This window comes from Micropterus salmoides, unplaced genomic scaffold (assembly GCF_014851395.1).
Source record: "Micropterus salmoides isolate LMB-PRFRI ecotype aquatic unplaced genomic scaffold, ASM1485139v1 Ms_hic_scaffold_13, whole genome shotgun sequence".
Taxonomy (NCBI): Eukaryota; Metazoa; Chordata; class Actinopteri; order Centrarchiformes; family Centrarchidae; genus Micropterus; species Micropterus salmoides.
This window is the reverse complement of record NW_024040374.1, coordinates 33,707,325-33,724,041: the sequence shown is the minus strand read 5'-3', so window position 1 is coordinate 33,724,041 and position 16,717 is coordinate 33,707,325. Positions and strand designations below refer to the sequence as shown.

At 42.9% G+C, this 16,717-nt stretch overlaps 1 protein-coding gene across 1 annotated transcript; it reads right to left on the bottom strand.

The window, feature by feature from the left end:
• Positions 1 to 382: 382 nt before the first annotated feature.
• Positions 383 to 16,336, bottom strand: LOC119901286 (deoxyhypusine hydroxylase-like; the record flags this gene model as incomplete). The annotated part of the gene is given in 5 exon segments (XM_038716900.1): positions 383 to 1,842; positions 4,566 to 4,821; positions 12,438 to 12,514; positions 14,418 to 14,585; positions 16,227 to 16,336. Coding segments are annotated over 5 exon segments (918 nt in total). The 3' UTR covers positions 383 to 1,531.
• Between the last annotated feature and the right edge of the window lie 381 nt (positions 16,337 to 16,717).

Sequence of the window (16,717 nt, the reverse complement as noted above, 5' to 3'; positions counted from 1 at the left end):
GAAGTTCCTTCTTAGACTGAGAACACAAACTGTGGTGGGCTTGGATTCAGACAGCAACCACAGACTTCAAGGCTTTCATGAAGGGGAAAAAAGTCATAACATTCACAGAAAGACCTGTCCATCATCATGCCACAGTTCTGCTAGTTAGTGCCACTCACTTTCACATACTGTGGTAAAATACACTGCTTTTATGCTGTTATTCTTCCAAAAGATATTTCCTCAGTTGGTGTTTTAATGCCCGCAACCCTGTATGCAGGATAAGCGGTTGACGATGGATGGATGGGTGTTTTAATGGTGTGTGCTGTAGAGCGCCGCCTCCAAAATCTTGAGCTGTGGGACTGACAGGATAAAATAGCTTACTGTAAAATCAAGATCACAGACATCATGTTTATAGCTGAATTTTAATTTGACATACAGTACACACATGGCTGTAAATGATACAAATTAAAATTATAATCTGTGTACTACAGTAATCAACAGTAAAACAATTTTACTGTTAATCTCTGTAGTAGATTACAGTGTGGAATTAACCTTCCCTCCAATGAGGGCTATGTACATCCAAACTGTAAATCTACAACAGAGGAGCTGATAGAGCTTTGGCTTGTCTTACCTAGTTATAGTAGAATTAACTGACATCAGGCCTGATCAATTGTAGTGCACCTGGACCTGAAACATTTCTTAAATTTAGAACCAGTCCATATAGAACTCATCTCATCGTATGATCACATACAGCTCCCAGACAACAGAAGAAAAGCCCTTCAGTAGATATCATCAAATTGGGTGTGTCTGGAACCTGTTGTTTTTGCTCATATTTATTTTTTATTTTTTCTCCCCGGAGAACTCATTTTTGAAGGCCTTAGGATATTCTAATCCTCATGAAAATTTGCACACACCTCAGGTCTGGTAGGAAATCCAATGTTCTGTAGTGATTGGGGTGTCTTCAACCTCAGCCTGAAGCTGAGCACAGAATGTGAGCAAACTGGAGGTGCTGTAGTTTCCACAAAACTTCAAATGATAGCAGAGAAGTAGTATATGGTCCAGAGGAAAACAACAAAAAACACTTCCAGGTAAAATATGAAGTTAGCCCCGAGCTGTTACATACTCCTCAAACACATACAATATGCTGTGTGTTACAATCTACCTTCACCGGCTGTGTGTTGGGGGGAAAAAAGCATACGTTACATACATTGCAAATTTGCTGTATCTGAATGCAGTGTTATCTTGGACAGACCACAAAAAACTCTGCTCCTCCCTGTCCACCGATACTGCAACACTCGCACACCTAAGTTCTATAAGCTCACTCCTGCATCTCCTTCAGCTCCTGGGCTTTCAAGGTTTCATTTCTGATTTTAAGTGACAAGTATTTTTCATACTGTAAAGCTTCAGCTTCCCAGAGGATTCAGTAGTTTTACTGACGTAGCACTGAGTTGTCCAGCTGTCTCTGCTGTATAATGTAATACAGAAACAGCGCAGAGAGTAAAAGTAAAAAATGATATTTGAGTGAAAGCCCCTTCGGTTGTGATAATGAACTTTAACCCTGTAACCTGACCAGTCCATCTGCATACTGGAACTGGTCGCTGTTTTCGTACTCGAGCATATCCAGAGCGACCTCGCAGCTCTCCTTGACGACACGTTCTCCGTCTCCACAGTAACGCTGCAGCACAGCCAGACACTCCTTTTTGCCGATGGAGCCAAGAGCCTCTGCTGCCTCATGTCGAACCATGGGGTTCTCACCAGAACGCTCCAGAGCTGAACACAGGGCTGGGACCGCTGCAGGGTGCTGCATCTGACCCAGGACATAACCAATCTCATGACGGAACAGAGCACTGGAGCATTGGAGGCCTGGAGATGAAAATGTTAAAAGACAGGGTTATGTAGTGGTGGAACAAGCCAAACACTACTCTTCAGCACTCAATTGTACTCAGGTCAGTTTTTTGCTCAGGCAAACTGCTGCTGATGACACGACACAGACCAGAAACTGTGTGAACCTGAATAAAGCTAAAAACCCCTAAAATATCATTAAATTTGGCTGTAAAAAGAATCAAATGGCTATAAACTGCCACGAGGAAAATATATTTTATTGTGACCATGATTTATACTGAGCGAGACATTTTACAGTGTAAAAACCATCTTGTCGGTGCTATCTGGTGGACAAACTATGTAATGACAGTGACACTACTGTATTTAACAATAATTATGATAATAACTTCATAGAGCACCTTTCAAAAACAGTTCTTTTTTTCTTTTAGTTACAAAGTACTTTACAATAAAAGCAAAACAGAGGCAACTTTCCATTTATAAATCACAGTCCATCTTGGCCCTGTTTCATAAAGCAGCTTTAACAAACTGAGATTCACTCTGAGTTGATTGAGCCTGAGAGTTTTCATTTCCAAAACAGTTGACCAGTGGCCTGTACTAGAGAAGCGAGGTAACTGGCTTATCCAGGTAACTTCAGGAGTAACTTTGTTAAACTGTACTACGAAAGGTGGATAGGTGTTAAGGTCTGTTGCCATGGCAATTTACACCGTATCTCTAAACTACTCCGAGCAGGTTTTGTTGGTGGTTAACTCAAGGTTACCCTGTATACCAGTGGTTCCCAACCTGGGGGGCGCCAGAGATCACAGCGGGTGGCCAAAGCTTTATCTGTTTTGAGGTTGTCAAAAACACTTTGGTTTGCAAATTTTTACAAAATCGTGATAACACACTAGATAATTTATACAAAAGTCTGTATTTTTCCTCACGGAAAATAGTAGGCAGACTACTTAATAGTAAGGCTGTAATAGTTTTGAAACAGAGACCAAAATCGCGACACAAAAGTCCACGGTCTCGTATCGCGGATACCATCATCTCCCAGGACCTCAAGTGGGAGCTGAACATCACCTCCCTCACCAAGAAGGCCCAGCAGAGGATGTACTTCCTGCGGCAGCTGAAGAAGTTCAGCCTGCCACAATGATGTGCACTTCTACACTGCCATCATTGAGTCCATCCTCACTTCCTCCATCACCATATGGTACGTATCATTCGCTCTGCAGAGAAGGTCCTCATCGTACAATAAACAATTAAAACAGACAAAAAAAGAAACAATATAACTACGTAGCCTACTTAACAGCAGTAGAAGCACAAAAATCAAGGACAACTTAACAAATAAGCAAAATCTGACCAAGTCAGCAAAAATAGACAGGCAAAACGCTCCTATTCTGAAATGCTCCACGTGTATACGTGGCGTTAGCCTGCACAGAGTGGAATGGAACGGGCTCATAGAGAGCCGTTATTCGTAGTTGAAGCACACAAAATAACATTACCAACACATTAACAACATGTAGGCTAAACGCTCTGCTGCTGAAACACTTCAGTGGGAGTTGACGCCGGACAAAACTGCAGCACAGCCGCTGTGCCTGTGTCGGTTGGGCTGGAGCCATTATCCCACGTTTTCCTCTAGTTTCGTTTGTTGTTGTAAAATGTACACGCTGTCTGCTCTGATTGGTGAGTAGGACTGTAACACGAGGAGCATGGCGCTTGTGATGGCGAGCAGATCTGTCACACAAGGATGACAACGGAATGAATTTGTAACTGCATGACTTTTTTAAATGGGTTACAGCACACTATGCGCTGTATAATGAACCTACATTTTAATCACATAGTCCGTTGCAGAAATACATTTGCCTGTGATTATCTGCATATTACTCAATATAATAAATACATGTAAGAAACATTTAAAGTTTTAAGTAAAGTAGCCTAATTAATGTCATGTTATTATCATAACACAGCAGTGACGTGGAAATTAGATGCTTTTTTAAGATATGCTCCTATTGTCCTTATTCTATGGATGATTTAATAAAATATTGATTTATTAATTATATATGTTTTTGATATTAATTTTTATATTAAATCGAGTAATAGGCTGAATTTTTTAAAATTAAAATTAGTCTTTAGATTAATCGACCAATCCAAAAAAGAATCGTTATGTATAGTCCTATTCACATTGTTCTTGTTGTTGTTTGAGGCAGAAAAGTTTCATGGCTGTGGAGAGGTCTGGTCTTTCTGTAATTTGACTAAAAACTATTCATATTTGAACTATTATTGTTACAGTATTTAAAAAAGTAATGAGCCTTAAAAAAAATATCACACCATTGGTAAAACAGTAATTATTCCTCTGAGTGATACTGAATGTAGTTCAGAACAGGACTGGAATAGATTTATATTTTAAATATGATAAAACTATTTACTACTATAACAGCAACAGTAGTGTTTGCAACAACAAAACCCACTATATAAACTCAATAATATCTCTCTGGAAATAAATTACTTTGCACATTTTTTTTCTACCTCGCAAGACTCTAGGACAATTGTCGACTATCAGATACCTTGTTATCTTCCAGATTTCGGTTAGTCAGTAACTGAACAAGCCTTGTTTTTTCCATTTCACAGGCTGATAAGATCGTACAAATGTTTCAACTCACAGAGGTCAAAACATAAAAATGAACAAAAGTTATCTAATCTTAAGTTACAGTTGTGACTACAAGGATACACAAATAAAAATAATAAGCTATAGTGTTGTATCCTACCATCGCCCAGGGCCAGCACAGCCTCCTCGTTGCCCAGGTTACGAAGAGCAAACATGGCACGGTAGCGTTCAAAGAGTGGCAGACTCTCATCCAACAGGATGGAGCGTAGCTCTGGCACACTCTTTCTCACTGCTGGAGGGGCCGGGTCTACAGAGCAGTAGGGGTTCTTATCTGTATGTCCATCATCCAACTCTTTCTCTCCTCCACTCTGCAGCCACTCCAACCGACGGACAGCCAACTGACACGTCTCTGCAACCTGCAGGGAGGCATTTACATTTACAACAGGTTATATGCCACATACAATGTTTATACATTTTAGACATGTTTCCCATATTGACCCATTTCCGTTTCCGGTGCTTGTGTGTTGGCAATAGTGATGTGTCCTTCCGTATTGAGGCTTCGTAGCGTGTGTCGAGTAATCCAGGATGATTTTTGTGAAGTGCGTATCGCGAGCCGGTCGTACCACGTGACGTGAATGGTTTGCAGGTTTGGCGGGCGATTCGAAAGGAGCAGCAAAATGTTTGTGGACTTTGGATTTGATTTTTGATTTTAACTGAACACAGTAACATTGTATCAACAGTTTATTTTAAATGACTAAAATATTTGATCTACTCTGATCTACTCAGAATTGCTTTGATCAAATAACTTCAAAAATTGTGATGAAACAGGAAATTTTAGCTGAGTAAGACTAGCGACGTGTTTTTTTTTTTTTTTTAAGAATTAAACTGGGGGCTCTTACCCCATATTAACCTAATAATAATTTTCTAAAGCAGATAAAATCATCTCCAAATAATTGGATGGAAAGTATCAATGCTTTATGAAGCTTTGTCTTGCCATCGCTAGTTGGTAGCGTGTTTTTATCTGATTTGTTAGATTTGCCATTACAGCGGCTAACTGTCCGCTAAACACTTATTTTTACAGTAATTTTGCCTAAGCACTCACAGTTCTTTCCATCTTTTAGCGACTGTCGGTTAATCTCATATTTGTTTTTGAAGGTTTTAGTGGCCAACGCTACCGTACTTTAGCTGTTAGCGACTTTAGCTTAGCAGATGGCACTGGCATCTCTTTCTCTCTCTCTCTCTCCTACTTTCTCCTGCTTGGTGTGTCAGATGTTCAGTTACTCCTCTGCCTCCTTTAGCGGTAATGGTACGCGTAATAAGTGTAGTTTATTTGTAGACATATAGGCTGGTCCGTACTCTGAATTCTTATCTGAATTTGCAGTGTTTTGCCAACTTTAGTCCTTAAAAAACGGACAAAGTTATTATTGTAGGGGATTTTATGTGGATGTTGAGAATGACAGCTTCAGTACTGCGTTTATCTCCCTATTAGATTCAATTGGCTTCTCTCAAAGTGTTCATAAACCGACTTACTGTTTTAACCACACCCTCGACCTTGTTTTGGTGTATGGTATTGAAATTGAACATTTAATATTGTTTCCACAGAATCCCTTTTTATCTGACCACTGTTTGATAACTTTTGAGTTTATATTGCTGAGCTACACGCCATTGGGCAAAAATTTCTATACAAGATGTCTGTCTGATAGTGCTGTAGCTAAATTTAAGGATGTTATTCCAACAGCTTCTAATTCATTACTTAGTCCCTAGTTACTAGGGACTAAGTAATGAATTAGAAGCTGGAGTCCTCCGTTACTAGGTGTTACTAGGCCCTAGTAGTACCTAGTAACACCTAGAAACGGAGGACTCCTATGCTAATTTCAGTCCCTCCCAAATCGATCATCTTGTTGATAGTGCTGCAGGCTCGCTGCGAATGACACTCGACTCTGTAGCCCCTCTAAAAAAGAAAATACTAAAACAACGGTTAGCTCCATGGTATAATACTGAAACTCAAATAGCAAATATCGCTGAGAAATTGGCGTTCCACCAAACTGGAAAATTCTCGTTTAATTTGGCAAGATAGTCTTAAAACTTAGGGGAAGGCCCTCCGTAATGCCATAGCAGCGTACTACTCGTCATTAATAGAGGTAAATAGGAACAACCCCAGGTTTCTTTTCAGCACTGTAGCCAGGCTGACAGAGAGTCACAGCTCTATTGAGCCAAGTATTCCCATAGCTCTCAGTAGTTACGACTTCATGAGCTTCTTTAATGATAAATTATAACTATTAGAAACAAAATTCACCAGGACCTGCCCTCAACTTGTGACAGCTTGACTTACGGGTTTCTTTTGGGGTGCCAGTCAGGTTTCTCTCCTGACACGTAAGATTTTTATGATTTTACACAGAATAATATATTTTACCCATCAACGAACGAACTCCTCTTAGGGATTTAGTCCAATCGACTTCAAATTTGTGCTGTGCCTTCTAAAGGCATTGACGATGAAAAGTTGTGCTATCTGTGAGTTTTCGTCTATGGGTGTGTCCGTGGCGTGGCGTCAAAGATCAACTCTTCGCCATGACACATGAAGCTATTGTAACTTCAGTGTACATGCTCACATCTGAACAAATCTTTACGTGCTTGATAACTCTCCCACCCCGAAGACATCTACCCGCCAATACCGATTTATATTCATACAGCCAAGTGCTATGTAGCGCCACTAAGGGGACACAGCAAGTGAGGTATAGTGAGCGTCATGCCCCAACGCGGGCCCGCCCAACGTTGCTTGCAGCTTTAATTTTCTCTGGATTGCATAGGTGATTTCGCATCTTTTGGTGTAGGCCACAGCCTCCAAGTCTCAAACTCTGTCTGCAGAAATACACCCTCAATCTTGCAAGGAACCTCCACCATGCTTCACTGTTGCCTGCAGACAGTCATTCTTATACCGCTCTACAGCCCTTCGGTGAACAACCTGCCTTCTGCTGCAGCCAACTATTCCACATTCTGACCCAACAGTACCTGCTGCCATTTACTGCACCCCTGTGTTTCTTTTTGGCTGCAAGTCTTCCATGGAGGCCAATGAGAGGTCCTCTCTCCACCCTGGTACTCAATCAGCCTAACAGGGGTACGGAAGAATCAACAAAAATATGGCAAAGTACAAACCTTGTGTTTCCTGTGCATATTTACACTATGCAGTTGAATACATATTGAGTATAGCCGCAGCCCGTAAGACTCGTCTACACCCACCCGCTGTGTGGGCCTCTCCTCTACACCTTGTACACCCCCCCACCCCGGCTCCCATAGTGCCTTTATGTAACTATCGTTCTATTTGGTATAGGCTTCGCCCTCTAAGACCATCACTATTGTATTGGGATAAAGGGGAAGCAGGATGAGTCAGCGCCTCACTGGGCCATACAGTACCACCAAGCACAAACTCACCTGCCCAGAGCCAACACTATAAGGCACCCAATCCCCTGCAACCCACGGCAGTGGTGTCGGTGTCCACACAATCACCAGTGGCTCAACGTGGGAAGGCAGAGAACCAACCCAGGCGTAAAAAGCCGGGGACAGGATAGGGAGCTCCAAAGCTGTGCAGGTGCAGATGAGGTCACGACAGCGACCGTATCAGCTGCGCACAGAGCAGGGCCAGCGTGATCAGCAGCCGCTCCCCCCACCGTCTGGCTGGGAGAAAGCGCACTGCGCACTGACAGAGGACAATTGTTCAAACAGAATGCTCAGTACTGAGTGAGTCAGTGAGAAGCGGGAGACATCCTGCAGGTAGAATTCAATTCAATTTTATTTATATAGCGCCAAATCACAACAACAGTTATCTCACAGCGCTTTTCATAATAGGTAGAAAGGGACAAAAAGGAGCACAGGGAAGACCAGGAGGCCGCCGTGCAGATGTCGTCCACTGACATTCCTCCGTGCAATGCCACAGAGGAGGAGACGCCTCTCGTGGAGTGTGCCCTGATGCCGTCCGGGGGAGATCCGCCGGCTGACACATAGGCTGTGAAATAGCCTCACACAGCCAGTGAGACAGGCGCTGCACTGACAGGGGAAGCCCCTTGGACTGCTCCCTGTAGCACAGGCGGCCTTGCGCACCACATAGCAGAACAGCACAGGCAGAGGAGGTGGCGGCTGATGGCGGGACGGAGAGCGCTACCTTGAGGCTGGGGTCGCCCACATCGAGGCCAGCGATCGCCAGGGCCTGGCGCGGGGAAAGCAGGTAGCCACTGGGAGATCCGTGAATAGAAGAAGTGGAGTCATCCGACTCCTGTTCTTCCGGTAACAGCAGGTCGAGGCCTTCATCCTGGGAGTGGGTGTGCCTCAGCAGCTAACGATGATTTTAGTACTCTAAGCTTCTATAGATTATTTCAATGATTCACTGATGCATCGTTTAAGAAGTACTTTTGCGTGACGGCGGTGGCACCCCCCCCCCCCCGGTGACGGGATCAGTTGTGCACGTTTATAGGTGATAGATATTTATTAGTCCTTTCGGAAATTCATCGTGTGTCATACGGCAAACATCAGACCAGACATCAGACAGCAGCTATACAAGGTATACTAAAGGCTCATAAATGTAAATGCTGCGTACTTGTATAGTGCCTTTTTAGTCTTTTTCGACCACTCAAAGCGCAGACTACACGACTTTCAGCGTCGGCCGCTGGCCGTGCTGTTCACACTGCACAACTTGCAGTCATGTGACGGCAGTCTTGAAGTCGTTGTGGCGTTCACGTGAAATGTGAAACGGGAAATGAGTGATCCTGCACACGAAACAGCTGTTGTCTGTTATTATAAAGATAGCAATTATAAAGACAAAGAATCTGGTTGAAAGGATGGATTAGCACACGCAGGTAGCAGGAAACGTCTGAGCATCAGAGAGAGCTGCAGGTGAGTTAAAAGGTGCAGCTCCCCGACACCCGTTACCTGCTGACTGAGACGTTACAACCCAAACTCATGGCCCAAAAAGGAGAACAACAAACGCACGTGAACATTTTCAGCTGAGGACTGCGGCTTACTTTGGCTTCCACTCAACAATCAATCATGATTTCAGTTAAATGCTAAAGTTACTGATACCTTGTCTGTGGTCCGCTGGCAGAACACCGGGTACTTTCTGATCAGATGCCGTCGTGCTGTTGCCGAGGCGACATAAGTTTCGTTTTACGGTGGACGGACGGTAACATTACAGAGTTGTTGTTTTCTTTAGCTTGAAATAATCCCATACTTTGGATACTTTGGTCCCTCGCTGTTTTCTCTCTTCCTCCACTTTGCAAACAGCACCATCATAATACACGTCATGTTCACAGCGTAAGCGCGATGTGCGACAGTAAAAAATGTCAGTGCGAAACAATGTGCTGTATAGTTATATGGATAAACGAAGCATTGATGCAAAGAATTTGCGGGTCTGTGTAGCAATAGTATGAAGCTGCAGTACTGGAGGCTGCAGTTTCAGGACCCCCGCAATCCTGGGACCGCAGTTCTAGGATCCTAGTTCTTTTGCGACAGCGCCATCTAGTGGAGTGGTGGTGGTAATACACAGCAACAAGAAGGAGGTTAACCCTGTCCGCAGCTGTAGGGTTAACCGGTCGACATGCATATAATCAATAACTTAGGTTTAGGCACACGCTCGGTGGTGGTTGTGGTAAGGATAATTGCTAACTAGCTAGCCAGTCAGCTAGCTGGCAGTATCAAAGTAAACAAGGGTCCTGGAATTTCTGTTCCGGTCCTAGGATTGCAGTCCTGAAACTGCAGCCTCCGGTACTGCAGCTACATGCTACTCCTGTGTAGACAATATTTTCTCAGTGCCGCCAATTTGCGTGTAGGGGTTAACCCAATAGCAATAGCCTTAAGTGCAATTTATACTTCTGCGTCAAATCGACGGCGAAGGTGACGGCATAGGTTACGGGGCTACGCAGAAGCTACGGCATCGCCTGACATGCACCTCCTCAAAAATGTAAATACACGTTGAGTCGACGCAGACCGTAAGCTCTGTGATTGGTCGGCTGGGTAGCCTCACAATGCCTCCGAGCCGACCGGAAGTACCCCGTGCTTTGAAGTAACATTTACTAGAGGCCAAAACGGCAGCTGTAACACAGTGAATCAATAGTGCTCAACAGTGCTCAAAAAAATAAAGGGAACACTTAAACTTGTAACTTCAAGTCAATCACACTCCTGTGAAATCAAATTGTCCACTTAGGAAGCAAAACTGATTGACAATCAATTCCACATGCTGTTGTGCAAATGGAATAGACAACAGCTGGAAATTATAGTCAATTAGCAAGACACCCGCAATAAAGGAGTGGTTCTGCAGGTGGTGACCACAGACCACTTCTCAGTTCTTATGCTTCCTGGCTGATGCTTTGGTCACTTTTGAATGCTGGCGGTGCTTTCACTCTAGTGGTAGCATGAGACGGAGTCTACAACCCACACAAGTGGCTCAGCTAGTGCAGCTCATCCAGGATGGCACATCAATGCGAGCTGTGGCAAGAAGGTTTGCTGTGTCTGTCAGTGTAGCGTCCAGAGCACGGAGGCGCTACCAGGAGACAGGCCAGTACATCAGGAGACGTGGAAGAGGCTGTAGGAGGGCAACAACCCAGTAGCAGGACCGCTACCTCCGCCTTTGTGCAAGGAAGAGCACTGCCAGAGCCCTGCAAAATGACCTCCAGCTGGCCACAAACAGACTCCATGAGGGTGGTATGAGGGCCCGACGTCCACAGGTGGGGGTTGTGCTTACAGTCCAACACCGTGCAGGATGTTTGGCATTTGCCAGATAACACCAAGATTGGCAAATTTGCCACTGGCGCCCTGTGCTCTTCACAGATGAAAGCAGGTTCACACTGAGCACATGTGACAGACGTGACAGAGTCTGGAGACGCCGTGGAGAACGTTCTGCTGCCTGCAACATCCTCCAGCATGACCGGTTTGGCGGTGGGTCAGTAATGGTGTGGGGTGGCATTTCTTTGGGGGGCCACACAGCCCTCCATGTGCTCGCCAGAGGTAGCCTGACTGCCATTAGGTACCGAGATGAGATCCTCAGACCCCTTGTGAGACCATATGCTGGTGTGGTTGGCCCTGGGTTCCTCCTAATGCAAGACAATGCTAGACCTCATGTGGCTGGAGTGTGTCAGCAGTTCCTGCAAGAGGAAGGCATTGATGCTATGGACTGGCCCGCCCGTTCCCCAGACCTGAATCCAATTGAGCACATCTGGGACATCATGTCTCGCTCCATCCACCAACGCCACGTTGCACTACAGACTGACCAGGAGTTGGCGGATGCTTTAGTCCAGGTCTGGGAGGAGTCCCTCAGGAGACCATCCGCCACCTCATCAGGAGCATGCCCAGGCGTTGTAGGGAGGTCATACAGGCACGTGGAGGCCACACACACTACTGAGCCTCATTTTGACTTGTTTTAAGGACATTACATCAAAGTCGGACCGGCCTGTAGTGTGGTTTTCCACTTTGATTTTGAGTGTGACTCCAAATCCAGACCTCCATGGGTTGATAAATTTGATTTCCATTGATAATTTCTGTGTGATTTTGTTGTCAGCACATTCAACTATGTAAAGAAAGGAGTATTTAATGAGATTATTTCATTCATTCAGATCTAGGATGTGTTATTTTAGTGTTCCCTTTATTTTTTTGAGCAGTGTATTTGACCGTCACAACCCGAGCGAAATGACTCGTTTCGCTATCAGAATGTGATCGATAACATTTGAAAAGGCTACACCAGCCGCACGTTTACAATTTTACCCCCATTTACGTTAACGGAGCGCTAAACTGGAAGTTAGCCTGCTCGGCCAGCAAAAGTCAACACAGTGGACGCTGTAGCGCTACTGCCGACTAGCGTTTGGGGTGTAATTGCAGAATGATGGACACACCTACGCACAAGTATAAAGGCATAGGTACGCATGTAGACCCTACGCAGGAGTATAAATGGGCCTTTAGAGGGCGAAGCCTATACGAAATAGAAACGGATTCAGTATTCTGGGTATTTACTGACCTGATACCACTGTGATACCACACAGTGTTATGTTCCTACCTCAATGACAGGATCCTGACTGTACTCTTTCAGTAAGTCCAGAACCACAGGATCACCGATTGCTCCCAGAGCCTCCCCTAAAGACAGACACAAAGTCAAAGCGTATCATGTTTATACAGATCTGTCTTCATCTGCTACAATATTTTAGCTCTTCAGTGAAGAAGAAGCCTCAATGGATGTGTAAATCACAAGCATCATACTTAAAGGTTCAGTGTGTAAGATTTAGTGGCATCCAGGTGAGGTTGCAAATTGCAACCATCTAGCTGTAATGAAACATAACGGTTCATTATGTAAGGTCTTTACACACCACTGAAAACATAGTTGTGGATCTTATATTGCATTTCTGTCCATAGATTCTCAGAAATATTACACGCTGAACCTTTAATGATATATCTGCAAAGTCTGTTTCCATTGCGCTTTGTCACATTCTGATTTTATCAGTATACTAATTTTTTCCACCTCAGCAGGTTTTTAAAAATCAGCTCAGTGTGAAATTGTACTTTTGTGTGAGAATACCAGAGCTAAAAATGTTTTTGTACATATGATAAATGAAAACATGCAACTAATACTATATATCAGGGGTATTCAATTAGATTTCAAAGAGGTCTAGTTAGAGAAAATTTCCTGAAGCAAAGGTCCGGAAGATCAAAACGACGAACTTGCGTTATCATTCAGTACTATAACTTATAGTTGTATCAACACATTTTTTTAGTCAACAACGGACTGTCAAATCAAATAATATTTGATTCACCAAACTGGAAGGATAATAAATAATAACTATTCAAATGATAAATTCTAAATTTAAGTAAACTAAATTAAAGTGCCTAATTTTTAGAAAAAATGTAATAAAAAGTGTAGCTTGAAGTGATGAAGTGTAGTCTTAACCAATTTTATAATAAACACTCAACACATCATAACAAATGAACAGCTGTAATGCCTCCTCTTCTCTTTCATTTCCTCTTACAGAGCTACCACTTTCCTACTTTCTGTTGTTCAGTGAGAAACGTGAGCTCCAGCTAGCATGTTGGAGATCTATGAGATATTCTGGTTTTGAACTGCCCGTGGGAGGAATGTACATGTAAATATCTGTACATTCTTGATTAAAAGTCATGTGAAATCTCTTTTATCTTTCGTCTCCTCAAATCGAGTGTGTTTCCAAAACGTCTCTGGTGAATCTCGCGGACTCAACTCGCAAGCCTCAGTATGCACAGATTTGATTGGCTGAGCAGCGTCACATGAGACGATTGGAGCACATGCGATTGGTCTGTGAGTTTCCTGGTCCTCTAAACCAGTACAGTAAATGCTAGAAAAGCTGCGCGGGTTAAAATAGAAACGCTCCGTCACGAGGTAGTAAGTCTCAATAATAAATGTGCTGTAGGTCGGCGGTCCGGAGAGGACGGCGGCTGGGTCCGGATCCGGACCGCGGTCCGCCTATTAGTGACCTCTGCTATATATGCTTTTTTTGGGAGTCAATGTGCCAAAAAAAAAAAAAAAACACTATCAGGAGAACAAAACCCTGAAATGAATGAGCAGTTATGAGCTACAGGTATGTACTGGTATTGTCTTTTGAATGACTTTTTAGCCTTTTAGCCATTTGTTAGTTTTTCAAATTGGCACTATTAAAAGTATAATGTTATGTTATGTGCAAACCATATAGTATATTTATATGTAATTTCCCACTTAAATGTGTTAGTTTATGTTTAGGCACTTTACCTTGCATGTTTAAAGACAACCACATTCATTTTCAAACATTTCTATTTTGAAAATAAAAAGATCATTTGCGGGTATGTAAGCTGTGGTCTGTCACTGCGTTCTTCAGCTGGTAGTTAACGCCTGAACCAGTAAAGCCAGTCAAGACCAGCCAACTCACACTTTTTTGATTTTTCAGGTATTCTTTCAGGAGGGTAAAATTATGTGCACTTGGTAGTAAGGCGACTCTCTTCATCCCCATAGCGTGTGCACGCATGCAAATGTGTTTACCTGCTTCATGCCTGACCATCGGTTCCTGCTGTGCATCTTTGAGTACTGCAGTCAAAGTGGGTATGGCCCGTCTGTCCTGCATCTGTCCTAGGCAGTAGGCCAGCTCGTGCTTCAGCAGGGCAGACTCATCAGTGAAGGCCTTACTGATCCATTCTATAGCTTCAGCACCTGACACACAGGTAACAGCTTAAATCAATTCACACAATGTAAGACAATGCACAGATTTCCTGCTTGAAGAGTTTTGGTGGATTTGACTACACATCATTACTAGGAGTCATAGCATATATGTTTTACTTATACATAACCAAGAGTTTCCGCTGACTGTGTATCAGAGACCGTGGCATGCAACAACAAATGCTGCCTCTGTCTATGGCTACATTTCATGACTGAATACATAAACAGGTCAACAACAAAAGCCTATACATGATGTAAACAACAGAGGACCATCATAAACTCTTCTCCTTGTTAGCAGTCCGGATATTTTGCACATTACTATACATAGGTTGTTACAGTCGATTCGGTGGGACGTTCGATACTGACGTTTCGACGCTATGTTGAGATCCCAAAGCACAGACATTTCGAAACACTGCTCCAAAGCGTGGTTCAAAACGTCAATGTCGCGTGACCATAGTGAAGCTTTGGTGCGTTTCACCCTGCCACTTCTATGCTTGATTCACAGTGTTTGGAACAAAAAGAACATCAGACTCTAACTCATTTGACAGATATGTTCCAAGGACACAAAATCATTTGATTTATTGGAGCGACGTGCTGTAGTATATCTGCACCTGTAGGCCAAAAAAAATACTTTTTTGTTGCCAGCAACAAATGTTCCATGTCACCAAATTTTTCCAAGGCTGGCGATGTCAATTATGAAAAAAACCCTGACTCAGTCACAGCTGAATAGTTCTGAATAAAATTCTTGACATATAACAAATGTGAGACATTGTTCCGCTTTTCATTTATCATTCTTGAAACAACTTCAACTTTACTCAGTTATGGATTTCTAATCCATTACACCTCATCACTGCCATCACTCATTATTAATTATTATTACACTAGGGCCTGTATCTTTCCTGCCAATTATCATTACACCTTTGTTAATAAGCTACTGTATAATACCGTAGATATCCACATTTATTATTAGGCTATATTCTTAGATTGGTATACTTTATTATATTCTCTACTCACTAACTTCAACTAACCTACCTATTATTTCTGTTCCTTTTATGCCTTAGAGTATCTGCAACAAAGAATTCACCCTCGTAGATCAATAAGGTATTCCGATTGTGAAAATGGATAGGGTAGTGGTTGGTTTAGTGTGAGAGATGTGGGTTTGATTCCCACTGTGATACATGTGTACACTTAACCTTTAGTTACTCCAAAGCTGCGCCCTCTGACATAGCAATTGTGAGTCGCTTTTGAGAAAAGCGTCGGCTAAATGAGTGATTACTTATGAAACAGCACACAGACGTGTTTATTAAACAGATTTTATTGCAATCCCCATCTGCTGTCTCTGACAATCTGAAAGCGTTTGTTGTATGGTGATTTCTCCCAAATCCTGTTGGTCATGTATTGATAAAACGTTTAGAATCGTAAACGCGGGTCAGTCATTGTTTCAATGAAACCCTACCAAGATGTTTCGATATCAAAAGGGACCAGTAGGTGTCACCGTGGAGACGGGTGTCAAAGTGTTTCGAAGCCTCGACACAATTGCTTCAAACATAAACATAAAGCCTCGCTTTGCTCTTCACTAATATATACACACACGTATGTTCATGAATGTGTCAGTGTCCTGTAGACATTTTGTACCTCCCAGGTTCTTCAGGGTGAATAAGGCTCTGAAGCGCTGGGCGAGGTCCAGTCCTGGGTTCACCAGAACCTGTCCTACTGCTGCCACTTGCTGGACACAGGCCATATTGCTACACAGGGAGAAAGACAACTGTATGGTTTATACTGATGTGCAAACTGCATTATGCTCCTGTTCCCTGCTATGGTTATCTAATCAGTTCACTAGCTGATTCTTCTTTAAACCATTCTTCCCTTTAAATATTTTATGCTGGTGTGCTGATTGAAAAAAATAAAAAGCGTCAAAGATTATTTAAATGACAGAAATGAAATCAAATGTGATCATCTGCTGCATTTTCATGTAGTAGATTGCTCTTGATTAATTGATCTTTGGGTTTCGGACTGTTAGTCAAACACAAGACATCTGATGAAATCACCCTGGGCTGTAGTAAATTGTGATATGCACTTTTAACTGTTTTCTGATGTTATTTTGACCAAATAATTAATCATCTACT